General features: G+C 42.8%; 1 protein-coding gene across 2 annotated transcripts in view; it reads left to right on the forward strand.

The window, feature by feature from the left end:
- Nucleotides 1-11,464: 11,464 nt before the first annotated feature.
- Nucleotides 11,465-26,890, forward strand: part of LOC106561138 (CAP-Gly domain-containing linker protein 1) — a 34,873-nt gene continuing 19,447 nt past the window's right edge. The window contains exons 1-14 of one of the 2 annotated variants that reach the window (XM_045688934.1): nt 11,465-11,654; nt 13,755-13,974; nt 14,125-14,612; nt 14,736-14,860; nt 15,110-15,311; nt 15,504-15,701; nt 15,922-16,025; nt 16,257-16,317; nt 21,911-22,015; nt 22,490-22,651; nt 22,894-22,989; nt 23,375-23,432; nt 23,582-23,679; nt 24,326-24,400. In XM_045688934.1, coding sequence (XP_045544890.1) covers nt 13,887-13,974; nt 14,125-14,612; nt 14,736-14,860; nt 15,110-15,311; nt 15,504-15,701; nt 15,922-16,025; nt 16,257-16,317; nt 21,911-22,015; nt 22,490-22,651; nt 22,894-22,989; nt 23,375-23,432; nt 23,582-23,679; nt 24,326-24,400 — 1,860 coding nt within the window. In that variant the 5' untranslated portion in view covers nt 11,465-11,654; nt 13,755-13,886. The remainder of the gene's footprint in view (nt 11,655-13,754; nt 13,975-14,124; nt 14,613-14,735; nt 14,861-15,109; nt 15,312-15,503; nt 15,702-15,921; nt 16,026-16,256; nt 16,318-21,910; nt 22,016-22,489; nt 22,652-22,893; nt 22,990-23,374; nt 23,433-23,581; nt 23,680-24,325; nt 24,401-26,890) is intronic. The other variant, XM_045688938.1, reaches the window with a different exon arrangement.

The following is a 26,890-nucleotide window of genomic DNA, read 5'->3' on the forward strand; positions in this document are numbered from 1 at the left end:
TTTGCATTGGGAAAAACACAAGATGAATTGTTACAAAAAAGACCCGCTAAAGCCAAAGAACACTCCGTAATCTTCACAACCACATATAATTTGAATTCGCGAAAAGTGGGAGGTGTGGTCAAGAAACACTGGCATATTTTATCATCGGACCCATCTTTGCCGGCCGAATTTAAAAATCCCCCATTTATTGTGTGGTGAGGTCGCAATTTACGTGATAAATTGGTTCATGCCAACTGCCAACCACAAAAGAAAATCAGCCAGGCTCTTTTACGCCCTCGACCAAATGGTAGCTATAAATGCAGACGATGCGCACAGTGCAACAATATGATAAGGTGTGAATATTTCTGCCACCCACACACAGGAAAACGGTTCCAAATAAATGATATCATTACGTGTTCAACCACCCATGTTATTTACATTATTAAATGTCCATTTGGGCTCTGCTATGTCAGTAAGACCTCGCTCTCACAAACAGAGTATTAGTGAACATAAAAGTTCAATCAGTCGCAGTACATTTTAATGACCTAAAACATGACATTTCTACCTTTTTAGATTTTGTGGCATAGAGAAAGTTAAGATATCAGACAGGGGAGGTGATAATAATACTCTGAGCAAAAGAGAATGTTTTTGGATTTTCACCCTCCAGACATTATTTCCTAAAGGACTTAATGATGAAATGCCTATGTATGTTATGTTGTGAATTTGAACATGAATTATGTGCCTATTTAAGATTACTCTGATGTTTTTCGTATGATGTACCCAATGATTAATGAAAACTTGATATGTCCTCATTGTGGTTTTATGGACGTGTTTATGCGTCTTATTTATACACTTTTGTAGTGTGTGTGAAATGCATATTGTTATGTTTGGTAGCACTTATTTATTTTTCCTTTGCCTCCAACCCCTTTCCATGCGTGGAACGGATGTGGGTGGGGCTAGGTCTACATAGGGGTGCTGATTAAAAAAAAATCACAAAAGCTCCGACGAAGGCGTGAGGCCGATACATAAAGCTTATTAAATATCAGTGATACTTTCAAGAGCAGTGTGCGGTTTCCTTTTTCCTTCATCCTGTTTCAACTTTTGCAATGCACCTGCAAAAAGATTGCTCAGATATGCGAGTGCCTTTTGAATTTTGTAGCTGAACTGGTGAAAGAGCAGTAGCATTTAATATGTCTACCACTGTGTTGTTGTTTGACTTTGAAAACATTACAGTTTATGCAAATTAAATTATTTATATTTGATAAAAGTTTTAGAGAGCAGTTCTTCCACTGTCGGGAGAAATGGTAATAGCATAATGGTCATGCATATTAAGATGGTTTCTGTCGAGGTTGAATTGCTAAAAGGCTCATGGTTTTTGACATTTTTTGTGCTCTTTAAAACCAGCAACTGACTGTAAAAACAGACTTCTCAACAGAAGTGGAAACATTCATAACCAATTGGCACTACATCAACATACAAATAGTTTTGCGGGAGAAAATACAATGTCTACGTTGCACAGTAACATTGCTCTCTCACATATCTCATGGTTTGTTTTAGGGATGAGACTGCGATTCCTTAGTAAAAGGCAGTTATGAAATCTAAAGACACGTTACATTAACCGAGACACATTAAACCAATCATATTCACTGTTTAAAACATTAACTTCCGCACTGCAAAGGTGTGTGAATCGTCTTTATTTGCTTTTTTTGTTATTTCGCTGTTATGCCTGAATTCGACCCAAATCCAACTAGGAAGCCTGCAATGTTGAGGAGCGGTTGGATGAAACCAATCCCATGTCAAGAAAAACTCTCAACTTTGCCAGCCCACTCTTAATTTTTATTCAGTTTGACTTGCCATAAGTTCTGTGTCTGAACTCTGCATAAGAAATCTAGAGTGGTCTTTCCTTCAGCAAGCACACAAATTCATTGTGATTTCCACAAACCAAACCAGTCTGGACCCTTTCTTTCTAAAATGATCTGCCGAAATTGTTGCAACCCCTATTACTAGCCTGTTCAATCTCTCTTTCGTGTCGTCTGAGATTCCCAAAGATTGGAAAGCAGCTTCTGTCATCCCCAACTTCAAAGGAGGGGACACTCTTCACCCAAACTGCTACAGACCTATATCTATCCTACCCTGCCTTTCTAAGGTCTTCGAAAGCCAAGTTAACAAACAGATTACCGACCATTTTGAATCCCACCGTACCTTCTCCGCTATGCAATCTGGTTTCAGAGCTGGTTGTGGGTGCACCTCAGCCACGCTCAAGGTCCTAAACGATATCATAACCACCATCGATTAACAACAATACTGTGCTGCTGTATTCATTGACCTGGCCAAGGCTTTCGACTCTGTCAATCACCACATCCTCATCGGCAAACTCAATAGCCTTGGTTTCTCAAATGATTGCCTCGCCTGGTTCACGAAATACTTCTCTGATAGAGTTCAATGTGTCAAATCAGATGGCCTGTTGTCCGGGCCCCTGGTAGTCTCTATGGGGGTGCCACAGGGTTCAATTCTTGGGCCAACTCTTTTCTCTGTATACATCAATGATGTCGCTCTTGCTGCTGGTGAGTCTCTGATCCACCTCTACGCAGACGACACCATTCTGTATACTTCTGGCCCTTCTTTGGTCACTGTGTTAACAACCCTCCAGACGAGCTTCAATGCCATACAACTCTCCTTCCGTGGCCTCCAACTGCTCTTAAATACAAGTAAAACTAAATGCATGCTCTTCAACCGATCACTGCCTGCACCTGCCCGCCCGTCCAGCATCACTACTCTGGACAGTTCTGACTTAGAATATGTGGACAACTACAAATACCTAGGTGTCTGGTTAGACTGTAAGCTCTCCTTCCAGACTCACATCAAACATCTCCAATCCAAAGTTAAATCTAGAATTGGCTTCCTATTTCGCAACAAAGCATCCTTCACTCATGCTGCCAAACATACCCTCGTAAAACTGACCATCCTACCGATCCTCAACTTCGGCGATATCATTTACAAATAGCCTCCAATACCCTACTCAATAAACTGGATGCAGTCTATCACAGTGCCATCCGTTTTGTCACCAAAGCCCCATATACTACCCACCACTGCGACCTGTACGCTCTCGTTGGCTGGCCCTCGCTTCATACTCGTCGCCAAACCCACTTGCTCCAGGTCATCTACAAGACCCTGCTAGGTAAAGTCCATCCTTATCTCCGCTCACTGGTCACCATAGCAGCACCCACCTGTAGCACGTGCTCCAGCAGGTATATCTTACTGGTCACCCCCAAAGCCAATTCCTCCTTTGGCCGTCTCTCCTTCCAGTTCTCTGCTGCCAATGACTGGAACGAACTACAAAAATCTCTGAAACTGGAAACACTTATCTCCCTCACTAGTTTTAAGCACCAGCTGTCAGAGCAGCTCACAGATCACTGCACCTGTACATAGCCCATCTATAATTTAGCCCAAACAACTACCCCTTCCCCTACTGTATTTATTTATTTATTTATTTTGCTCCTTTGCACCCCATTATCTCTATTTCTACTTTTCACTTTCTTCCACTACAAATCTACCATTCCAGTGTTGTACTTGCTATATTGTATTTACTTTGCCACCATGGCCTTTTTTGTCTTTACCTCCCTTATCTCACCTCATTTGCTCACATTGTATATAGACTTATTTTTCTACTGTATTATTGACTGTATGTTTGTTTTACTCCATGTGTAACTCTGTGTTGTATGTGTCGAACTGCTTTGCTTTATCTTGGCCAGGTCGCAGTTGTAAATGAGAACTTGTTCTCAACTTGCCTACCTGGTTAAATAAAGGTGAAATAAATGATTCAAATAGATACATTTAAAAAAATGATTTTAAAAATGATTCAAGTAGATTATTTCCAGAGAGATTATTTTTATTGAAAGTTGTCAAATACACTGACTTTCCAAGTTATACAAATGTGTTTTGTGAGGTTGTCTATGGTTTAATAGGTACACTGGCACCGTGTTTGCATAAAAGCAAATGTGAATACATGTTGTTCTATAACATGTACAATATGATTTTAATTATCACTGTATATGTAAAAACGTTTGATTATATTTGGCCAATGTTTAGTTATGCCAATACCGCAGTTGGTGGGTGGATGGAGAACGTTCAGACAGACGAGAGAAAGAGAGGATGCTTCGCAGGTGACGTCACAGTCTGGCGCTGGGAAGGGCTGGCTGCTCGATAAAAGTAACTGGGCAGGGTAGCTCTGTGAAATCAGCGTCTTTTAGCGGCATTAAGCGACATTAACAGGTCTAAAAACGTTTCAAAATAAAAGTATTTCGTTTACTTGAACACAATACCACACAGTATATTTTAGTTGAGCAGCTAGCAAATCAAATTGTATTTGTTACATGCTTTGTAAACAACAGGTGTGGACTAACAGTGAAAGGCTTACTAATGGGCCCTTCCCAACAATGCAGAGAGAAAGAAAATACAGCAATATTAGAAAAGTAAAACACGTAATAATAAAAGTAATAATAGATACACAGTGAGTAATGATAACTTGGCTATACAACAGGGGTACCAGTACCGAGTGGATGTGCAGGGGTACGAGGTAATTGAGGTAGATATGTACATATAGCTAGGAATAAAGTGAGAGATAGTCAACAGTAGCAGCAGCATGTGTGATGAGTAAAACAAGTTTGTGCAAAAAGGGTCAGCTATTTGGTTAACTAGTTAACTAACTATTTATGGCTTGGGGGTAGAAGCTGGCTTGGGGCCTTTCTCTGACACCGCCTAGTATTGAGGTCATAGACTCTGTAAGTAAGGGTGCTGCAGCACCCCCTGTAAAATTAGAATAATGAAAATATATATATATCAAATACATTTCATATTTGAGTTAAAATACACTTAAGTGTGTACAATTATTCTAGTTGAATCTCAATCACCCACAGAGCTAGGCTAATTTAGGCTCCACATTTTCATCCTATTAGGTTCCAACCTGTTAGTATTATGTAATAACTGTATGGGATTATGCACCTAAAATGGATTTAAGTGCCTGAGCTTGACCAATATGTTTTTCTGAAAGTCAAATGTCCTTTTTCTGAAGTTATGAGGTCCAAAAGGCACTGCAAAGTAGGAATGATCGTGTTCTACCTGCAGCTGTGAACCCCTGACCTGATTCACAGATGTGCCAACTTGTCCCGGACCTGCTGTTTTGACCCCCGCTCTCTCTCTGCGTGTCTCTTTTTCCTGGACCTCCTGTTTCAACCTCTGAATGCATGGCTATGAAATGCATGGCTATTGACTCCTGAGGTTTTGAACTGTTGCACCCTCGAAATCGATTTATTATTATAACCCTACACATATCATTTCTACTGTATTATTTAAACCATAGAAGTTGTCACCATAAAAGGGGGCATTTCAGAATCCTCTGACCCTTTACTAATAAGTTCCAGTGTCATACCATAGAGAGTGGCCGCATTTGATACTTTTTTCTGGCAGAAATCTACTGTCGCCGCTGACGAAAATGTTATATTCAATAAAGGCCTTCATTACAGCCCTATATGGCGGTTTCCTACTCTACTGTTTAATCTACAGTTAAAGTCAGAAGTTTACATACACCTTAACCAAATACATTTAAACTCAGTTTTTCACAATTCCTGACATTTAATCCTAGTAAAAATTCCTTGTCTTAAGTCAGTTAGGATCACCACTTTATTTTCAGAATGTGAAATGTCAGAATAATAGTAGAGAGAATGATTTATTTCAGCTTTTCTTTCTTTCATCACATTCCCAGTGGTTCAGAAGTTTACATACACTCAATTGATATTTGGTAGCATTGCCTTTAACTTGGGTCAAACGTTTCGGGTAGCCTTCCACAAGCTTCCCACAATAAGTTGGGTGAATTTTGGCCCATTCCTCCTGACAGAGCTGGTTTAACTGAGTCAGATTTGTAGGTTGCTTGCACACGCTTTTACAGTTCTGCCCACATATTTTCTACAGGATTGAGGTCAGGGCTTTGTGGTGGCCACTCCAATACCTTGACTTTGTTGTCCTTAGGCCATTTTGCCACAACATTGGAAGTATGCTTGGGGTCATTGTCCATTTGGAAGACCCATCTGCAACCAAGTTTTAACTTCCTGACTGATGTCTGGAGATGTTGCTTCAATATATCCACATAATTTTCCTCCCTCATGATGCCATCTATTTTGTGAAGTGCACCAGTCCCTCCTGCAGCAAAGCGCTGCCACCCCTGTGCTTCAGGGTTGGGATGGTGTTCTTCGGCTTGCAAGTCTCCCCCTTTTTCCTCCAAACATAATGATGGTCATTATGGCCAAACAGTTCTATTTTTGTTTAATCAGGCCGCGGGACATTTCCCATGTGCAGTTGCAAACCGTAGTCTGGCTTTTTATGGCGGTTTTGGAGCAGTGGCTTCTTCCTTGCTGAGCGGCCTTTCAGGTTAAGTCTATATAGGACTCGTTTTACTGTAGATATGGATACTTTTGTAACGGTTTCCTCCAGAATCTTCACAAGGTCCTTTGCTGTTGTTCTGGGATTGATTTTCACTTTTCGCAACAAAGTACGTTCATCTCTAGAAGACAGAACGCGTCTCCTTCCTAGCAGTATGACAGCTGCGTGGTCCCATGGTGTTTATACTTGCATACTATTGTTTGTACAGATGAACGTGGTACCTTCAGGCATTTGGAAATTGCTCCCAAGGATGAACCAGACTTGTGGAGGTCTACAATTATTTTCTGAGGTATTGGCTGATTTCTTTTGATTTTCCAATGATGTCAATCAAAGAGGCACTGAGTTTGAAGGTAGGCCTTGAAATACATCCACAGGTACACCTCCAATTGACTCAAATTATGTCAATTAACCTATCAGAAGCTTCTAAAGCCATTACATAATTTTCTGGATTTTTCCAAGCTGTTTAAAGACACAGTCAACTTACTGTATGTAAACTTCTGACCCACTGGATTTGTGATACAGTGACTCAAGTGAAATAATCTCGGTAAACAATTGTTGGAAATATTACTTGTGTCATGCACCAAATAGATGTCGTAACCAACTTGCCAAACTATAGTTTGTTATCAAGACATTTGTGGAGTGGTTGAAAAACGAGTTTCAATGACTCCAACCTAAGTGTATGGTAACTTCCGACTTTAACTTTATAAGTTCCTTGAATTTTCTGTTGCAGTTGCCTTTTCTTTATCTGGATAGACACTTGTAGTTTCTAGCTAACAATATACCAATCAAAGCAGTGGAGCTTGTAGTGAAGAAAAACCTTTGTGGTAAAAAACATTCATATTGGGGCGACATGGGGAACAAGTTTGCAAAATGCTATCATATCATGCAATTATACCATTTCTACAGTGGTCATATATATTCAGTACCAGTCAAAAGTTTGGACACACCTTCTCATCCAAGCGATTTTCTTTATTTTTGCTATTTTCTACATTGTAGATATAATAGTGAAGACATCAACACTTTGAAATAACACATGGAATCATGTAGTAACCAAAAAAGTGTTCAACAAATCAAAATATATTTCATATTTTAGATTCTTCAAAGTAGCCACCCTTTGCCTTGATGACAGCTTTGCAGACTCTTGGCATTCTCTGAACCAGTTTCAGGAGGTAGTCACCTGGAATGCATTTCAAAAAATTGTTAAAAATGTATTTGTGGAATTTCTTTCCTTCTTAATGCATTTGAGCCAATCAGTTGTGACAAGGTAAGAGGGGTACACAGAAGATAACCCTATTTGGTAAAAGACCAAGTCCATATTATGGCTAGAACAGCTCAAATAAGCTGAGAGAAACGACAGTCCATTACTTTAAGACATGAAGGTCAGTCAATAAGGAACATTTTAAGAACTTTGAACTTTTCTTCAAGTGAAGTCGCAAAAACCATCAAGCACTATGATGAAACTGGCTCACACGAGGACCGCCACAGGAAAGGAAGACCCAGAGTTACCTCTTACGCAATAAGTTCATTAGAGTTATCTGCACCTCAGATTGCAGCCCAAATAAATGCTTCACAGAGTTCAAGTAACAGACACATCTCAACATCAACCGTTCAGAGGAGACTGCGTGAATCAGGCCTTCATGGTCGAATTGCTACTTAGAAACCACTACTAAAGGACACTAAGAAGAAGAAGAGACTTGCTTGGCCAATAAATAATGAGCAATGGACATTAGACCTATGGAAATCTGTCATGTGGTCTGATGAAACATAATTTGAGATTTTTGGTTCCAACCGGCGTGTCTTTGTGAGACGCAGAGTAGGTGAACGGATGATCTCTGCATGTGTGGTTCCCACAGTAAAGCATGGAGGAGGAGGTGTGATGGTGTGGGGGTGCTTTGCTGGTGACACTGTCTATGATTTATTTAGAATTCAAGGCACACTTTACCAGCATGGCTACCACAGCATTCTACAGCGATACGCCATCCCATCTGGTTGCGCTTAGTGAAACTATTATTTGTTTTTCAACAGGACAATGACTCAAAGCAAACTAACCAGCCAACATGTGCTCAGCATATGTGGGAACTTCTTCAAGACTGTTGGAAAAGCATTCTTCATGAAGCTGGTTGAGAGAATGCCAAGAGTGTCCAAAGCTGTCATCAAGGCAAATGGTGGCTACTTTGAAGAATCTAAAATCTAAAATATATTTTGATTATTTTAACACTTTTTTGGTTACTATATGACTCCATACGTTTTATTTAAAAGTTGTGATGTCTTCACTATTATTCTACAATGTAGAAAATAGTAAAAATAAAGAAAATCCCTTGAATGAGTAGGTATGTCCAAACTTTTGACTGGTACTGTATATACTGAACAAGAATATAAATGCAATATGCAACAATTTCAAGGATTTTACTGAGTGAAAGTTCATATAAGGAAATCAATCAGTTGATATAAATTCATTAGGCCCTAATCTATGGACATGACTGGGCAATGGCACAGCCATGGATGACAGGCCCAGCAAATCAGAATGACATTTTTCCCCACAAAAGGGCTTCATTACAGACAGAAATACACATCTGCACCTCCTCAGATAATCCCGCAGGTGAAGAAGCCAGAGGTGGAGGTTCTGGGCTGGCGTGGTTACCCACGGTCTGCGGTTGTGAGGCCGGTTGGACGTACTCGGCTTACGGTAGAGAAATTAATATTAAATTCTCTGGCAACAGCTCTGGTGGACGTTCCTGCAATCAACATGCCGATTGCACGCTCCCTCAAAACTTGAGACATCTGTGGTATTGTGTTGTGTGACAAAAACTGCACATTTTAGAGTGGCCTTTTATTGTCCCCAGCACAAGGTGCACCTGTGTAATGATCATGCTGTTTAATCAGCTTCTTGATATGCCACACCTGTCAGGTGTATGGATTATCTTGGCAAAGGAGAAGTGCTCACTAACCCAGATGTAAGCAAATTTGTGTTCAAAATTTGAAAGCAATAAGCATTTTGTGCGTATCGAACATTTCTGGGATCTTTTATTTCAGCTCATGAAACATGGGACCAACTCTTTACATGTTGCGTTTAGATTTTAGTTCAGTATATATACAGTGCATTCGGAAAGTATTCAGACCACTTGACTTTTTCCACATTTTGTTACGTTACAGCCTTATTCTAAAATGGATTAAATAAAAAAAAATACTCATCAATCTAAACACAATACGGCATAATGGCACAGTGAAAACAGGTAAAAAAAAAGAAATACTTTATTTAGATAAGTATTCAGACCCTTTGCTATGAGACTCAACATTTTGCTCAGGTGCATCCTGTTTCCATTAATCATCCTTGAGATGTTTCTACAACTTGATTGGAGTCCACCTGTGATAAATTAAATTGATTGGACATGATTAGGAAAGGCACACACCTGTCTATATAAGGTCCCACAGTTGACAGTGCATGTCAGAGCAAAAACCAAGCCGTGAGGTCGAAGGAATTGTCCATAGAGATTCGAGACAAGATTGTGTTGCGGCACAGATCGTGGGAAGGGTATCAAAAAATATCTGCAGCTTTGAAGGTCCCCAAGAACACAGTGGCCTCCATCATTCTTAAATGGAAGAATTTGGAACCACCAAGACTCTTCCTAGAGCTGGCTGCCTGGCCGCCCTGCCAAACAAGACTCTTGGTCAGGGAGGTTACCAAGAACCTGATGGTCACTCTGACAGAGCTGCATAGTTCCTCTGTGGAGATGGGAGAACCTTCCAGAAGGACAACCATCTCTGCAGCACTCCAACCAATCAGGCCTTTATGGTAGAGTGGCCAGACAGAAGACACTCCTCAGTTAAAGGCACATGACAGCCCACTTGGAGTTTGCTAAAAGGCCCCTAAAGGACTCTCAGACCATGAGAAACAAGATTCTCTGGTCTGATGAAACCAAGATTGAACTCTTTAGCCTGAATGCTAAGCGTCATGTCTGGAGGAAACCTGGCACCATCCCTACGGTGAAGCATGGTGGTGACAACATCATGTTGTGGGGATGTTTATCAGCAGCAGGGACTGGGAGACTAGTCAGGATCGAGGAACAGATGAACAGAGAAAAGTACAGAGATCCTCGATGAAAACGTGCTCCAGAGTGCTCAGGACCTCAGACTGGGGCGAAGGTTCACCTTCCAACAGGACAACGACCCTAAGCACAGCCAAGACAAAGCAGGAGTGGCTTTGGGACAAGTTTCTTAATGTCCTTGAGTGTTCCAGCCTTGAACCCGATCAAACATCTCTGGAGAGACCTGAAAATAGCTGTGCAGCGATGCTCCCCATCCAACCTGACAGAGCGTGAGAGGACCTGCAGAGAAGAATGGGAGAATCTCCCCAAATACAGGTGTGCCAAGCTTGTAGCGTCATACCCAAGAAGTCTCAAAGCTGTAATTTCTGTAAAACCTGTTTTTGATTTGTCATTATTTGGTATTGTATGTAGATTGATGAAATAAACAATTGAATCAACTTTAGAATAAGGCTGTAACGTAACAAAATGTGGAAAAAGTGAGTGCACTGTATACATACATATTTTTACAGACTAGCTAAAAAATAAGTGAAAATTGACACATTATCCTATGTATTATGATAATTTCCCCCCCCCCAATTTGTATTTGCTCCATGGCTCAGGCAGACAAGTGGACACAAGGCTGTTTGGCTCAGAAATATGAATAACTTTGCAACTATTTCTGATTAATAAATAATTCCATGCTGGTGGGTGGTAATATTAAAATAAAACCCAGCCCTGAAACGAAAGGTAAACTGAAAAGAATGTGTATATTTCATATCATAGGAAAAGACACTGCATTCACACGGATTTGCAGGAAGTGGGCAGTTTGGATATATCACTAAAAGCCCAAATATATCATTGGTTTACTTTGACTAAAACAATGACTTATTTACTTAAATCATTGGGCAACATGAGTAGGCCTGGCCATCGTCTTTCTACTCGAAAAAGTGCATTTCTACTGGAGTGGGCGTTCAAACAATATTGTTAGTGATTTTAAATCAGTAACTGCAGTTAATAAGTAAAACATTTTCAGGGGGACTTTTATTCTGGAAAATAGCCGTATGATCACCTGGCCTTAATGCCGCTATGTTCACAATGCTAGGCCGTTCTTATTACACATCAGTGTGCTGGGCCGTGATTGGGAATTAACGGGCGTACTGTTGCAGTTATTTTAATCGCTTCGATCAAAACAGTGATTTATCGACTACACTTCAGGTAAGCAATATTTGTTTTATATATACCACTCATATCCCCAATTGTTTTTCTTTTTATGCAAGGGAAAGCTGCCTAGATAGCTAGTCACTATCTGAAATTCCGACAGGGAGGGACAGCAGGGAAGGAAGGCTTCGGGAATTACAGCCACTGGTCCAAAACAGAAACTAGGTAGCTAGCTGGTTATTATCTCTAATTTCGTTCTTATTCTCTAATGCAATGCATAAGTGGACGAGAACATATCACGTGCTTTCAATAAAGCTAAACTGTTCAATCAAGTTGCTGCGAGTCAGTTTACTTGATTTCGCCAGAGCTTGCCCTAGGTGTGTCAGCTAGACAAGCAAGCGTCACACTTAGACCAGGATCTGTCATTACTCCCCTGTTCTAACCAGCTAATAGAAAACTATTAGAAGTAGCCTTTCTGCCATATCAGTCAAGAGCCATATAGCTTGATAGCTTCCAGCCATGAAGACTGGTTTACTAATCGTATTATGGAAGCCAGGGATGTGGAGAAATCCACCTACTTGGAGAGACTGACTCGTGTAAAGCCCAGCAAAGGCAAGCTGCATTTCTCCTCAGTAAAGCTGTCCTGTAACTGATGCTTTAGTCAGCTAGCTAGATATTTGACTAGCAATAATAGCAACCATTCCTTAATCCTCAGTCATTACTTGAACCGGTCTATCTATTTGACTTAGCCACCTATACTATTTATGGTCATCGGCGAGATTCGCTGAAAAGTAACAGTTCACTTGGCTTCGTTTCTATATTAATGTGTTATAATACGTTGATTACGATCTGGAAAGAGTCGTTTTACAGAGAGTTAATAGCAGCCAGACAGCATCATGCTCGCATTGTTTTGGTCTGACACCCCGAGGGGGAGGAGCGTCCCTGGGTACGTCACCACGCATCTGGCAAGGCCTTCTTTTTCACCTGGCTGGCTCCAGACCAGACTGGCCTTGTTGTTCAACCTGCATTTTGATAATGGGACTTGAATTTAGAAATGAATTGAATTGAGTTCAAAAGACTCGGTAGACCTAGACTTTGTGATAATATTCAGCTAGAGTCTTCCGCTGTTCCGTTATTCTACCATCCATGGCCATGTAATACTGGCTGGGTAATAATTTGTTAATAATGCGGCCCCATTAAGTGCACCGTCACTCCTTTCACACCCTCTTCACACACAGTCACACACCCGCCACAGTCATAGCTGATGTGTGATGAGTGTTCTGGCACCAAATGAGTGCTGTTCATTAGACGATGGATGGATAACTTGATAATAAAAGTTGATGCACCTTTTTTTACTTTCGCGAGGGTTCACCTACCTCTTGCGGGAAAAGGCCTAGAAAGTATAAGGACTGTTACTTGGTTCATCGCGAACGGCGATGAGTTTACCCACCATTTTTCTAAAACCTCTACATCACTGGATGTGACGATGGTCAAACTCGTGTTGAGCTGCTTCCAGAAATTCACACAGTTCCTATAGTGTGTCCCCGCCCATAGGGAAGACAAGGAACAAGTAGCCAATGTTTCCCAGCTACATCCTGACTGGATGAGGGATGGGGCGGGAGACATCTCTACATAGAGGAGGGCTGTTCTTCTCTGCTCAGTTTATGACCATTTAGTCATGTCATTCTGGAGCTCTTAGTCACTAGTCAGGCCTGTCCAGAAACAAGCACCAGTCTTGAATTATAATGGAGTTATAATGATGCTGTTTGCTGTGTGTGTGTACACTGTAAGTGTGAAGTGTTTCTTGGTGGGTCTGGAATGTCTTGACTTCCTGTCAACTGTATATTTGGCCTGAAACTATGCTGCTTCCTGGCTAGAGGCCATTTTGTTCCTCTCTCTCTTCCCCTTTTCTGTCTGTCTCTTGTTCTCTCTCTTTCTCTCTCTCACCTCTCTCACCCTCTCACCCTGTCTGTCTGTCTGTCTGTCTGTCTGTCTGTCTCTCTCTCTCTCTCTCTCTCTCTCTCTCTCTTTCTCTTTCTCTTTCTCTTCTCTCCCTAACCCTATACTACTTCATAATGAATCACATGTCATTTTTGTGAACTTAATGAAATACAAATGAAATCTATTAAGAACTATTCTGTGTCTCGTGTCTCTCAGGCCTCGGCCTCAAGGGGGGGCAGAACAAAGTAGGTGGTGGGGCAGGAAGGCCTAGCCCCCCCATCCTGACAAGAGGCCAGCCCCAGCTTCTGCTCCAGTAGACCATAGCCTCTTCAGGACCAAGCAGGGACCATGAGCACAGGCAAGCCCAGTGGAATCAAGCCTCCCAGCAAGATAAGCAGGCCAACTGGATTACCCACACGCACCTCCCCTTCCTCTAGTAAGAATCAGCCGCAGGGCTCATTGTGTGTGTGTGTGTGTGTGTGTGTGTGTGTGTGTGTGTGTGTGTGTGTGTGTGTGTGTGTGTGTGTGTGTGTGTGTGTGTGTGTGTGTGTGTTGTTGCTGCTGATGATGATGATTGTTTTTCCAGCTGCTCCAAAGCCTGTTCCTCCTGAGAAGTCTCCCACCCAGGATGGAGAAATAGACTACCAGGTGGGGGAGAAGGTGTGGGTCAACGGCAACAAGCCAGGATATGTCCACTTCCTGGGGGGCACGCAGTTTGCCCCAGGCCAGTGGGCCGGCATCGTCCTGGATGAGGCCATCGGAAAGAATGACGGGTCGGTGGCGGGGGTCCAGTACTTCCAGTGCGAGGACGGCAGAGGAATATTCACACGCCCCTCCAAGCTGACCAAGACGGCTATGCCAGAGATGGAGGCCAACTGTGGGCAGCCTAACCCTGGCGAGACAGGGGCAAACTCCCCTACCGCTGCTGCTGCTGGGGCTGCTAATACCACTGGTAACAGCACCAAGACACCGCTGAGCAGAACCATGACGGGCAGTGGGTCAGTGTCCAACCTCTCTGAGACAGACTCAGCCAAGAAGACCAGAAGAGAATTGAGACTGGGAGACCGCGTGCTGGTGAGTGTGTATGTGTGTGTGTTTGTGTGTGTGTGTGTGTGTGTGTGTTAGCTCACAGCTCTTGTTCCTTCTCTACCACCTCCCTCTCTATCTGTCTCTCCGTCTTTCTCGCTCTCTCTCCAGGTGGGAGGTAATAAGTCGGGGGTGGTGAGGTTCATGGGGGAGACAGAGTTTGCCAAGGGGGAGTGGTGTGGAGTGGAGCTGGACGAACCACTGGGGAAGAATGATGGAGCCGTGGCTGGATCCAGGTTAGATATGTGACACACAGGTTTATTATCAGTGGTTAAAGCTGTACCTGTAGAAAAAGTATTTTAAAAACAACGATAACGATTAAAAACATGTCCTTCTCTAAATATTCGAAATTCAGTGGTTTGAAAGTTTGACCTGTATCGAGAAAGTCTTAAAAATGATACGTGTTAAGAATCTGTCCTTCTCATGTGATTCAGGTGTGTTCTGGATTTTTGACATCCTCTGATATCTCTTTCAAATGCCTCCAGGTACTTCCAGTGCCTGCCGCGGTACGGCCTGTTTGCGCCGGTCCACAAGGTGAGTCGTATCGGCTTCCCCAGCACCCTGGCTAAAGCCAAGTCCTCCTCACGGAGACGCTCCACCATGAAGAGGAGTCCTAGCGGCTCCTCCTTGAGCTCCCTGAGCTCTGTCACCTCCTCTGTTAGTGGGAAACCCAGCCGCGCTGGCCTGGTAAGACACACACGAACACGCTACTGAAAATACACACGCACGCACACGCACGCACGCACGCACGCACACACACACACACACACACACACACACACACACACACACAGCGTCCTTTATCTTCTCCCTGCTCTCTCTTCTCTCCACTTGTGTCCGTCTTATCTGAATGTGTCCTCTCTATCTCTTCCCCCCTAGCTGACCGAGACCTCGTCGCGGTATGCTCGTAAGATCTCTGGCACTACAGCGCTACAGGAAGCCCTGAAGGAGAAGCAGCAGCACATCGAGCAGCTATTGGCCGAGAGGGACATGGAACGTGGGGAGGTTGCCAAGGCAACCAGCCATGCTGGGGAGGTGCAGCAGGAACTGTCACTGCTCACGAAGGTTCAGGGGCAGGTGAGGGGAGAGAGCACAGACAACACACACACACACACACACACACACACACACACACACACACACACACACACACACACAGAGAAAAATACAATACACGTGGAATATCCATCTCCCACACATGCTTTATGTTGTTGACCTATAGCAAACCGTGTGTGTGTGTGTGTGTGTGTGTGTGTGTGTGTGTGTGTGTGTGTGTGTGTGTGTGTGTGTGTGTTAGTATGTTATGGAGATGGAGGCTAAGCTAGATCAACTGCGTGAACTGGTGGAGACAGCAGACAGAGACAAGGTGGAGCTGCTGAACCAACTGGAGGAAGAGAAGAGGTGGGTGTGTGTGTGTGTGTGTGTATGTGTGCGTGTGTGAGGGAGGGAGGGTAAATGAGAATTGTAGTCGATGGAGGGGTTTTATGGGTTGGTTAGGTCAATATTGTTCTCTATGTTAGTATTTCGAAGTGCATCGTTTGGAAAGCATTGCTGTTTTTAGATGCCTGGTATGGGATAGAGCCTGGGATGTTGGAGGAGAGAAGAGGATGACTCTTTCTACCTGTCTGACAGGAAAGTGGAAGACCTGCAGTTCACTGTGGAGGAAGCTTGCATCACTAAAGGTGACCTAGAGGTAAACAAATGACCCAGTACTCTGATTCTCTCTCTCTCACACACACACACACACACACACACACACACACACACACACACACACACACACACACACACACACACACACACACACACACACACACACACACACACAACACACACACACACCTGCTAACAGAACCCAGACAGTGTTATTTGAGATAGTGAAATACCACGTAGAGCTGATGTGATGGTGTTACATACACCGTTGTTACACCTTTCGTATTTCAACCCCGAATGAAACACTGATGCAGAATTCCTTCATATCAGCTACTTCATTTGGTCTGTCATGTACATCATTCCCTCCTCTGTACTATCATGACTCAACGTTTTGTTCTATGCCACACCCTTTGTACACTCAGAGTACAATGCTGGGTGTGTATTGTTAGGTTATAAATGAACCTATTAACATCAAGGACGATTAGTAAAGCTTCAACCAAGTTTATTCACCCATTGGGTCAATACAGCTGCATAAGACAAGGACATATTTCCACCAGTGGTAGTATATAAAGCCCAATGTGGGTGGAGTCTCCTCCTTCTCTCTAAACATTACATCTTTATTGCTAGGCAGGAAGTTAAGTGATACGGCAATAAACTGTTCCTTCTCCCTTAATGTAACCTGACCTCAACCCCTTTCCTCACTAATCCACAGCTCTCCACCCTTATCAGTGCCTGCCAACATGTGATCGTCTTCCCTGCACTCAGTACATTCCAAGCTTAATTGCCTCCACCATATACAGATTATCATTAACTTCTGGTCTAGACCCTCTCAGGACCATAGCACTCAATATTTCAATAGGATACCTGATAATTAACACTATTCCAAGTTTAGGAGTCAGAACCCAGAATCCATCAGTATAAAATATAGTTTCACCAGTTGACCAGGGCTCTCTCGTCATCTCTCATTGGTTAGCTCAAGTTCTCTCACTCATCTGATTGGTTACCTGAAGCTCTCTCACTCTCATCCGATTGGTTAGCTGAAAATCTTTTTCATAGTCTCTCCTCAATATAGCTACTTGATAAATTTGATAACGTTCTGGTTCAGTAGCTCCAGCAGTTTGGGGATGTGCTTCTTTTTTTACCCTTATTCTCTACCCACTACAGTGTACATGTTGGCATGGTGGTGAGTTCTTTGTCCTCACAAAACTCTGCTTTTGATTGTGGCTTTTGCTGCTGTATTAATAAAAGTATTCACAGTGGGCCTGATGATATTCTTTTAGTTATCCACACATTCTTTCTTTCTTTCGTTCAATCATTCATTCAATTCAATTATTCATCTGATCATCTATTTCTTTAATGTCTTTCATTTCTCAGCTCTCATCAATTCACTCATTCATGAGTTCATTCATTTGTTTTCTTTTGCTATTTCATTTGCTCAATTATTATTTCTTCAGCCACTTTCCTCCGCCCAGTACCCTACCCTGAACTTTAGCCACTGTTACTAGCCCATTACCCTACCCTGAACTTTAGTCACTGTTACTAGCCCAGTACCCTACCCTGAACTTTAGTCACTGTTACTAGCCCAGCACCCTACCCTGAACTTTAGCCACTGTTACTAGCCCCGTACCCTACCCTGAACTTTAGCCACTGTTACTAGCCCAGTACCCTACCCTGAACTTTAGCCACTGTTACTAGCCCAGTACCCTACCCTGAACTTTAGCCACTGTTACTAGCCCAGTACCCTACCCTGAACTTTAATCACTGTTACTAGCCAACTGGTACTCAACCCTGCACCTTAGAGACTGCTGCCCTATGTACATAGTTATTCAACACTGGTCACTTGAATAATGTTTACATACTGTTTTACCCACTTTGTATGCCACTTCGTATGCCTACCCACTTCGTATGCCAATGTTGTTGTTGTAAAGTGGGATTAAAAGGGATTTAATTGTCATTTTTTGTCAACGATCTACACAAAATACCCTGTAATGTCGAAGTGGAAGACACATTCTAAGATTTGGAATAAAAATCATGAAAACTAAAACACTAATATATCTTGATTAGATAAGTATTCAACCCCCTGAGTCAATCAATATATGTTAGAATCACCTTTGGCAGCGATTACAGCTGTAATCTTTCTGGGTAAGTCTCTTAAGAGATTTCCACACCTGGATTGTGCAACATTTGCCCATTATTATTTTCAAAATTCTTCAAGCTCTGTCAAATTGGATGTTGATCATTGCTAGACAACCATTTTCAGGTCTTGCCATAGATTATCAAGCAGATTTAATTCAAAGCTGTAACTTTGCCGCTCAGGAACATTTACTGTCTTCTCAGTAAGCAACTCCAGTGTAGATTTGGCCTTGTGTTTTAGGTTATTGTCCTGCTGAAAGGTGAATTCATCTCCCAGTGTCTGGTTGAAAGCAGACTGAACCAGGTTTTCCTCTAGGATTTTGCCTGTGCTTGGTCCATTCCACTTCCTTTTTATCCTGAAAAACTCCCCAAGCATGCGGATAACATGATGCAGGCGCCACTATGCTTGAAAATATGGAGAGTGGTACTCAGTAATGTGTTGTATTGTGTTGTATTAGATTTGACCCAAACATAAGACGTTGTATTCAAGACAAAAAGTGAATTGCTTTGCCACATTTGGTGCAGTATTTATTACTTTAGTGCCTTGTTGCAAAAAGGATGCATATATGCTTGCTTCTTTTCACTCTGTCAATTAGGTTAGTATTGTGGAGTAACTACAATGTTGTTGATCCATCTCCGGGCTACTGAGTTAGGAAGGACGCCTTTATCTTTGTAGTGACTGGTTGTATTGATACGCCATCCAAAGTGTAATTAATATCTTCACCATGCTCAAAGGGATATTCAATGTCTGCTTTTCTTTTTTACTCATCTACCAATAGGTGCCCTTCTATGCGAAGCATTGGGAAACCTCACTGGTCTTTGTGGTTGAATCTGTATTTGAAATTCACTGCTTGACTGAGGGACCTTACAGATAACTGTATGTGTGGGGTACAGAGATGAGGTAGTCATTCAAAAAACATGTTAAACACTATTATTGCACACAGAGTGAGTCTATGCAACTTATTATGTGACTTGTTAAGCAAATGTGTATTCCTGAAATGATTTAAGCTTGCCATAACAAAGGTGTTGAATACTTATTGACTCAAGATATTTCAGCATTTAATTTGTATTAATTTGTAAAAAAGAAAAGAAAAAACATAATTCCACCTTGACACTATGGGGTATTGTATGTAGGCCAGTGAAACAAAATCTCAATTTAATCCATTTTAAATTCAGGCTGTAACACAACAAAATGTGGAAAAAGTCAAGGGGTGTGAATACTTTCTGAAAGCACTGTATATTCTGTATTCTAGTCAAGGCTCATCCTATATAACTACTGCTGTACACACCTTTTCTATTCATATACTGTCCATAATGTCTATACACACCATCATATACATCTATATTTATATTCTGGACTCTGACATTCATTGCCGCTGAGAGAATCTTTTCTCCCCATGCTGCTGACGACTATTTCTGTCCGCTCATACAGGAGTAATAAAGGCCCAGTTCACTAATTTTGTAAAATAAAAGATGTAAATATATATGTATATAGTATATATACACTATTTATAGAAAAGTATGTGGACACCCCTTCAAATTAGTGGATTCGGCTATTTCAGCCGAATGCTGACAGGTGTAATAAATCGAGCACACAGCCATGTAATCTCCATAGACAAACATTGGCAGTAGAATGCCCTTACTGAAGAGCTCAGTGACTTTCAACCTGGATGCCACCTTTCCAACAAGTCAGTTCATCAAATCTCTGCCCTGCTAGAGCTGCCCGGGTCAACTGTAAGTGCTGTTATTGTGAAGTGGAAACATCTAGGAGCAACAACATCTCAGCTGCGAAGTGGTAGGCCACACAAGCTCACAGAATGGGACAGTAGCGCGTAAATAATTGCCTGTCCTCGGTTGCAACACTCACTACCGAGTTTCAAACTGCCTCTGGAAGCAATGTCAGCATTTGGACTCTGGAGCAGTGGAAACGCGTTCTCTGGAGTGATGAATCACGCTTCACCATCTGGCAGTCTGACGGACGAATCTGGGTTTGGCAGATGCCAGGAGATGCTACCTGCCCCAAGGCATAGTGCCAACTGTAAAGCTTGGTGGAAGAGGAATAATGGTCTGGGGCTGTTTTTCATGGTTTGGCTAGGCCTCTTAGTTCCAGTGAAGGGAAATCTTAATGCTACAGCATACAATGACATTCTAGACAATTCTGTGCTTCCAACTTTGTGGCAACAGTTTGTGGAAGGCCCTTTCCTGTTTCAGCATGAAAATGCCCCCGTGCACAAAGCGAGGTTCATACAGAAATGGTTTGTTGAGATTGGTGTGGGAGAACTTCACAGGCCTGCACAGAGCCCTGACCTCAACCCCATCGAACACCTTTGGGATGAATTGGAACGCCGAATTGGAATGTTCGAAGAGCAGGCGTCCACATACTTTTGGTCATGTACTGTGTATGTATATATATATATATATATATATATATATATATATATCAGGGGGTGCTGCAGCACCCTCGAAACCCTTACTTCCCGCGGCTATGCTGAAATTTCTCATTGTAATATTCAATTCCTTTCTTTAAATTGTTTTGATTTTCGTTTATTGTTTGGTATTACTGCACTGTTGGAGCTAGGAAAATAAGCATTTCGCTACACCCGCGATAACATCTGCAAAAAATATGTCTACGCAACCAATCAAATTTGATTCGATTTTTACTTTCTTGTTATTACTTCATTTTTTCCACATCCATCGCCTTCTTATTAAGAGCTCTCTCATCTCTTCTTGGCACGCCTTTTCACTTCTCACATCCTTTCATCTTGTTTCTCGCCTCCGCACCCTCTCTTCCCCTTGCTCATGAAGAGGGTGATGTCACAAAGCCTTCATCTGTCTCTCTCTCTCTCTCTCTCTACCTCCCTCTGGCGCTTACAGAAGAGAAAGAAGGATAAAGCGATGATGTCACTGATTGCAAGATCTTGTCAAGAAAGTGTTCGAGCACTGGGAACCAAAGGGAAGACAACCGAATCCACCAGATGGAGCGGTCCTTAAAATAGATCCAGGCAGATCCATAAATACATTAGACAGAGTTTGGCAAACTCAATGAATCCAAGTTGCCAGACAAATGCTTAGAATGATTAGAACATTATCTTCATGTAACTCTTGGAGCCACCATGGAGGCAAGTTAGCAAAACTCTGTACTTCTGTGACTCAACCAACCAAAGACCCAAACAGAGGTAGTTTGGGTGGGGCTCAGTCTCATAGAGGTGAACTTTAGAGGGTTAGAGTCCTTTTATAATATTTAGGCGGTCTCAAATGGCACCGTATTCCCTATATGTCTCTTTATATGGGTCTGGTCATTGAGGATTTGGCTTAATAGAATCATTGGAATAGAATAGAACCCACTGGAATAAAACATTTGGCTCTCATTTGCACTTCCTACTTTCTGGTCTCTGCTATGACATCATCGTTTGCTATCCTTGTGTGTGGCATGGAGCTGGCATGTGATGCTGGTGTTGGTGTGTTCTCCTCTTCCTCCTCTTCCTCTCTCTGACTAACAGACGCAGACCAAACTGGAGCATGCCCACATTAAGGAGCTTGAGCAGAGCCTTCTGTTTGAAAAGACCAAAGCTGACAAACTGCAGAGGGACTTAGAGGACACTAGGGTAATACCATCATAGGCATCATATATCCGACATCATCGGGTAATACTTCTGGATCTAACGGTATTTTACGTTCTGGACACTGTAGGGTTGGGCGATATGTAGTGTGGATTAGTCATTAATCGCGATATGGCTGTGCGTGATATATTGTGTAGTTATTTTGCGATATCGATGTCCACAATCGTCTGGCCACAGCATTCCACAACGTTTCTCCTGCAAGCCCCAAACCCTCTGGAACAAAACGCTGTTCGCATGCTGCTGCACTAATGCCTGAGTCTCAACTGCACACTCTTACATTGCCTTGATACTGTTTTTCATATTGTAAATAAATTAGATTGGATTCATTTCGATATGTATTTTTGTCTGTATTGCCCAGTCCTACATCAAAGAAGCTGGAGGGGCTAGGGCTGGCCCTCTCTCCACTCTCTCCCCCCTTCATTCCCCAATTTTATTCTCCCTCCTCTCTTCCCTCCCCAGGTGGCCACAGTGTCTGAGCGGTCTAGGATCATGGAGCTGGAGAGAGAGGTGGTGGAGCTGCAGTTGAGACTACGGTCCTCCCAGCAGACAGAGGGTGCTGTGTCGCTGTCACCAGAGGAGCTCAGCGACCTCAAGGCCCGGGCCCAGTCCCAGGAGAAGAAGGTAGGGGGTATTATAGTACTGGTTAAAAAAACATCCCCTTAAACCCTCTGCCAGTGATGGGAGACTTCAGTATTGGCCTGCTGATTGTCCAGGCTTTAGATTGCAGCCCGGCTTTGGTTCCAGCCTATCTGTGCAGGCATTTGTTCCAGCCCGGTCATACCCATAGTCTTTGCATTTACAGTCCTCTGGTTTTGCATCCCTTTTGACATTACAATGTCTCCCATCTGTCTTCCCCTTTCCAGATCAGTGAAATTAGTGTGGAGCTGGACAACAGGCAGGAACAGCTTCGCTCTGTGAAGGAGGACAAAATCTCCCTGGAACAGCAGCTAACCAGCCTGGTGAGACACATGCACACACACACACACACACACACACACACACACACACACACACACACACACACACACACACACACAGAGACAGACACACACACACACACACACACAGAGACAGACACACACACACACACACACACACACACACACACAGAGACAGACACACACACACACACACACACACACACACACACACACACACACACAGACAGACACACACACACACACACACACACACACACACACACACACACACAGAGACAGACACACTCACACACAGTCATGATGACGAGAATCATTATCCTTCCCTGTGTAGCTCATGGAGAAAGAATGTTATTGCTCTCTAGTGACGTTTGTTGTGAAATTGTTTGTTTGTTGACCGTTTCAGAGACAGAAACTGGACGCTGCAGAGAAAGACAACAAGACGATGGCGCAAACCATGCATGGTAAACAGACATACAATAGAAACTTTCCACTGAAAGTTATTTTGAATGAAGGAGTAGGCTTAATCTGGGTTCGGGAAACCGGCCCTATGAGAGGTGCTGGTAAAGATTCATTATGAAAAGTGAAACTATCTCTACGGCTTTTGTTGCAGAGCTGGAGAAGAGAGTGGAGCAGGCGGGAAAAGAGAGGGAGGCACAGAGAAAAGAGAACCAACGCACAGAGGAAGAGCTTCAGGATAGACTGACGCAGGTGTGTGTGTGTGTGTGTGTGTGTGTGTGTGTGTGTGTGTGTGTGTGTGTGTGTGTGTGTGTGTGTGTGTGTGTGTGTGTGTGTGTGTGTGTGTGTGTGTGTGTGTGTGTGTGTGCATGTGTGTGGACAGGTAAAGAAACGTGTGTATGCAATGTTTGTAGCGCGACGTATGCATGAAAACAGCAGCTGCGACACGCAAAGGTCACAGTATGTTCTTTCATCCAGGCCCGCTGAACCCGAGCTACATCTCTGAGGCTGAAGCTATAGCTTAACGATGAACAACATGAATATATGACTCACACACACACACACACACACACACACACACACACACACACACACACACACACACACACACACACACACACACGAACGTCACTAACTTTTACCCGTGTGGCTTTAAAATGCAGCGAGGCGTCTCTTTCATGTAATGTTTACGTAATTAAATAAGTTAACGTACCAAAATGCTTAATTAATTAACATCGACACATTATTTCATTCAATTTTCATAACATTTTTGAAAAGTCGTTCTTGTGGATTTAGACATCTTTTAGATGTAAAATGATAGTTTTAATCAAAAGTTAGTTATCGATCAAAATAAATTCTAGAATTTTGATATGTTTACGAAACATGTCCCCTCCCCCAGGCTGCTGAGTCGTCAGAGAGGACCACCCACTCCGTGGAGCAGCTGACCAATGAGAAGACAGCGCTGGAGGCTCAGGTGAGGAAAAGGGGACAGGGCTCAGGTGAAAAGTCAGCTTGTCATGTCGCTGATGCAAAGCGGGCTTTAATGTGGTCATACGTGTGCTTATGTAAGCTGTTTGTGTGTGTGTGTGTGTGTGTGTGTGTGTGTGTGTGTGTGTGTGTGTGTGTGTGTGTGTGTGTGTGTGTGTGTGTGTGTGTGTGTGTGTGTGTGTGTGTGTGTGTGTGTAGGGCCACGCGTATGTGTGTCTGTGTGCATAGCCCAAGGGTCTTGTACTTCATATTCACTTGAGTATTACAGCATGGACGTATGAGTACTGGTCACCACATAGACCCAGTCTTGCATAAAATACTCCTGGTCATCTCTTGTTCTCTCTCTCTCTTACATATTTTTCTCAGTCCCTTGGCCACTTTGTTGCAGTTGCTCTTTACTGCCCTCTTTTCGGACATCTCTGGTATTACCGCTCTCTTCCTCATCGCTCTCTTCATCCGTCCCCTCTTTCTCTCTCTGTCGATGTAGCTTTTTTTGGTCATCCTTAGGCTCTATCCCCCCCCCCTTCTCTCTGGACATAGTGACCCAGCCAGGCAAGCTGTGTCTGTATGCTCCAGATGGTCAGTCTGATGACTGCAGGGAAACAGATTAGAGGGGCACACACACACTTAATCTGTGGAGTGAATTGCTTTGTGAGTGTGAGTGACTGTGGGTGTAGTTTCCAGTTAGATCTGAACTGAGCCATTCCTACTGTTCTACTGTCCTAATCTAGTAATGAACCCTTAGTAACCCTCCCTAATTCCTATCGCTCACACTTAGTGTTTTTCCTACCAATAACACTACCCAGGCAGGGTGGGATGCCTAGCAAGGCAGGCAGAGGCTAAAAGGAGAAGTTAAACAGGTCCTTCTTGAAGAGGGCTCAGATGAGGTGCTTCCGTAGCTCAGTTGGTAGAGCTTAGTACTTGCAACCCCAGGGTTGTGGGTTCAACTCCCATGGGGGACCAGTATGAAAATATATGCACTAAGTACTGCAAGTCACTCTGGATAAGAGCATCTGCTACAATGTAATGAGATTATAAAAATGTTATGAAAATCACTTTAAATAGAGATGCTGGTGGAGTGGTTTTAGTTTTGTGGAGGGTGCTTAGCCACTCTCTCTCAAACTCACAGTCAATGTTATTCTAACACAGGCTATTCTAAGTGCTGCGATGCTCTTACTGCCTCTCCTCCCCTCCCTCTCCTCTGCACCCGCAGGCTGTGATGTAATCAGGCACATGTTAGTGTGAGTCACAGCGGCAGTTTGGCTGTGTGTTGACCATGCATGGCTGACCAGAACATTACATTACTTGTACACATTCATATGTAGGATTTGGGGCTGTGACGTCTTGGAATTTAAGGTTATGGTAATTGGCCAGGCCAGTGTGCACGTCACTGATATAACCATTCAGAAAAGGGGAGCTCATTCATTCTGTTTGTACACTTGTTTACATAGATATGCTTATTAATAAAACCTATTTGAAACAAGTCATTACACTTCCTTGTTATCATGGTATTACAATATGATTATTCAGGGTAAATATTAATCATTCAATTAAGAAATGCCAGGTTGGAGAGGATCTGTCACGTTTCCGTATTGACACAACATTAACGGAGTCAAAATAAAGATATGAGCCTACCTTGTCCTTGTCTGTTGGCTTTTCTGCAGATAAAACCATTTAATACAGATCCTATTTTGACGCACAAAACCATTCAAACGAAGTCCGATGGGTTTTCTCCCACTTTTCCCGAAATATTTGCATAACGTCACTAACCCTGCTGCTGCGGTCATTCGACAGCAGTGGCGTATGTTCCTCAAAGAGAGGACGCCGTAATGAGAGAAATCATGTAGCCTACTGAAAACAGGCCTTTTACAATATTAAATCATGACAGCATTTGATTCTTATTAAAGAGATGGAGTCCAGACATGCTACTTTAGGAAACTTTCTGGAAACTTTAGGAAACTCACACATGCACACCCACGTAAAAGCACCCGTCAATCAAAGCCACCAGCGTATGTCAGACATTAGCAAATATTCTCATTTCCTTTAATTAGCTAATGTTGCGTAAAATGTTGTGTAAAATGGGTGCCAATCCTCTTCAATCTGGCATGGTCTAATTTGATAAGGAATATTTTCTCAATTTATAGACTATTCAACCCTGATCAGGCCCGGCGGGCCCTGGCCGAAATGCCGCCATAAGCAAGACCCCAAAAAATGGCCTGTTCCTATCCCTGTTAAGTAGAACAGTAGCCTAGGCTATACAGTTTCCACCTACAATGCACTTTTGTGAATGCCCATGTGGTAGCCTACCATTTGTAAAACAGGCCATTTACAGTGTATCTCTGTCATTTGGTCACATTCATTTCTGTTAAGGCACGTATTAATAACAGTAATTTACCGTTCTCATTCTCAGAGCGGAAATGTTGTCTGCAGAGTTCACAACCTGCTACACTTGTGAGAAACAAGTTCTGGTTTATTT

The sequence above is a fragment of the Salmo salar genome, chromosome ssa01, assembly GCF_905237065.1.
Source record: "Salmo salar chromosome ssa01, Ssal_v3.1, whole genome shotgun sequence".
Classification (NCBI taxonomy): domain Eukaryota; kingdom Metazoa; phylum Chordata; class Actinopteri; order Salmoniformes; family Salmonidae; genus Salmo; species Salmo salar.